The 394-nt window shown below is 59.1% G+C and overlaps 1 protein-coding gene across 1 annotated transcript in view; it reads right to left on the bottom strand.

Moving 5' to 3' along the window:
- ETH_00038555 (uncharacterized protein) overlaps positions 1-394 on the bottom strand; it is a gene marked incomplete at both ends in the record, with an annotated part of 1,183 nt that overhangs the window by 670 nt on the left and 119 nt on the right. Inside the window, one exon of the mRNA XM_013374473.1 lies at positions 187-392. Coding sequence (XP_013229927.1) covers positions 187-392 — 206 coding nt within the window. The remainder of the gene's footprint in view (positions 1-186; positions 393-394) is intronic.

Below are 394 nucleotides of genomic sequence, written 5' to 3' on the forward strand. Positions count from 1 at the left end.
GAGCGACAGCATATGGGGGAACACAGTAAATGCGCCAGGCGCCAATATTGCTGTTGTCGGCGCTGCTGCTGCAGCTACTATTACTGTTGCTGCTGCTGCTGTTGCTGCTGCTGCTGCTGCTGCTGCTGCTGCTACTCTTACTATTGCTGCTGCTGCTGCTATTTTTGTTGCCGCTACTGCTGTTACCTGCCACAAATAGTCTCGCCTGAAGTCGTAGGCCACCTCTGCTGCTGGTGGCTCCGTGGATGCTGCTGCTGCAGTTGCTGCTGCTGCTGCTGCTGCTTCCTTCTCTGGGTCCCTTAAGTAGAGGGCGTAGGTAATGGGCTCGGAGCCGCCTCCCCCACTAGGCAGCAGCAGGCCCCACGGCAGCGCCTGCTGCTGCTGCTGCTGCTGC

This window comes from Eimeria tenella, genomic scaffold, assembly GCF_000499545.2.
Source record: "Eimeria tenella Houghton genomic scaffold, Eth_scaff2070, whole genome shotgun sequence".
Lineage (NCBI taxonomy): Eukaryota > Apicomplexa > Conoidasida > Eucoccidiorida > Eimeriidae > Eimeria > Eimeria tenella.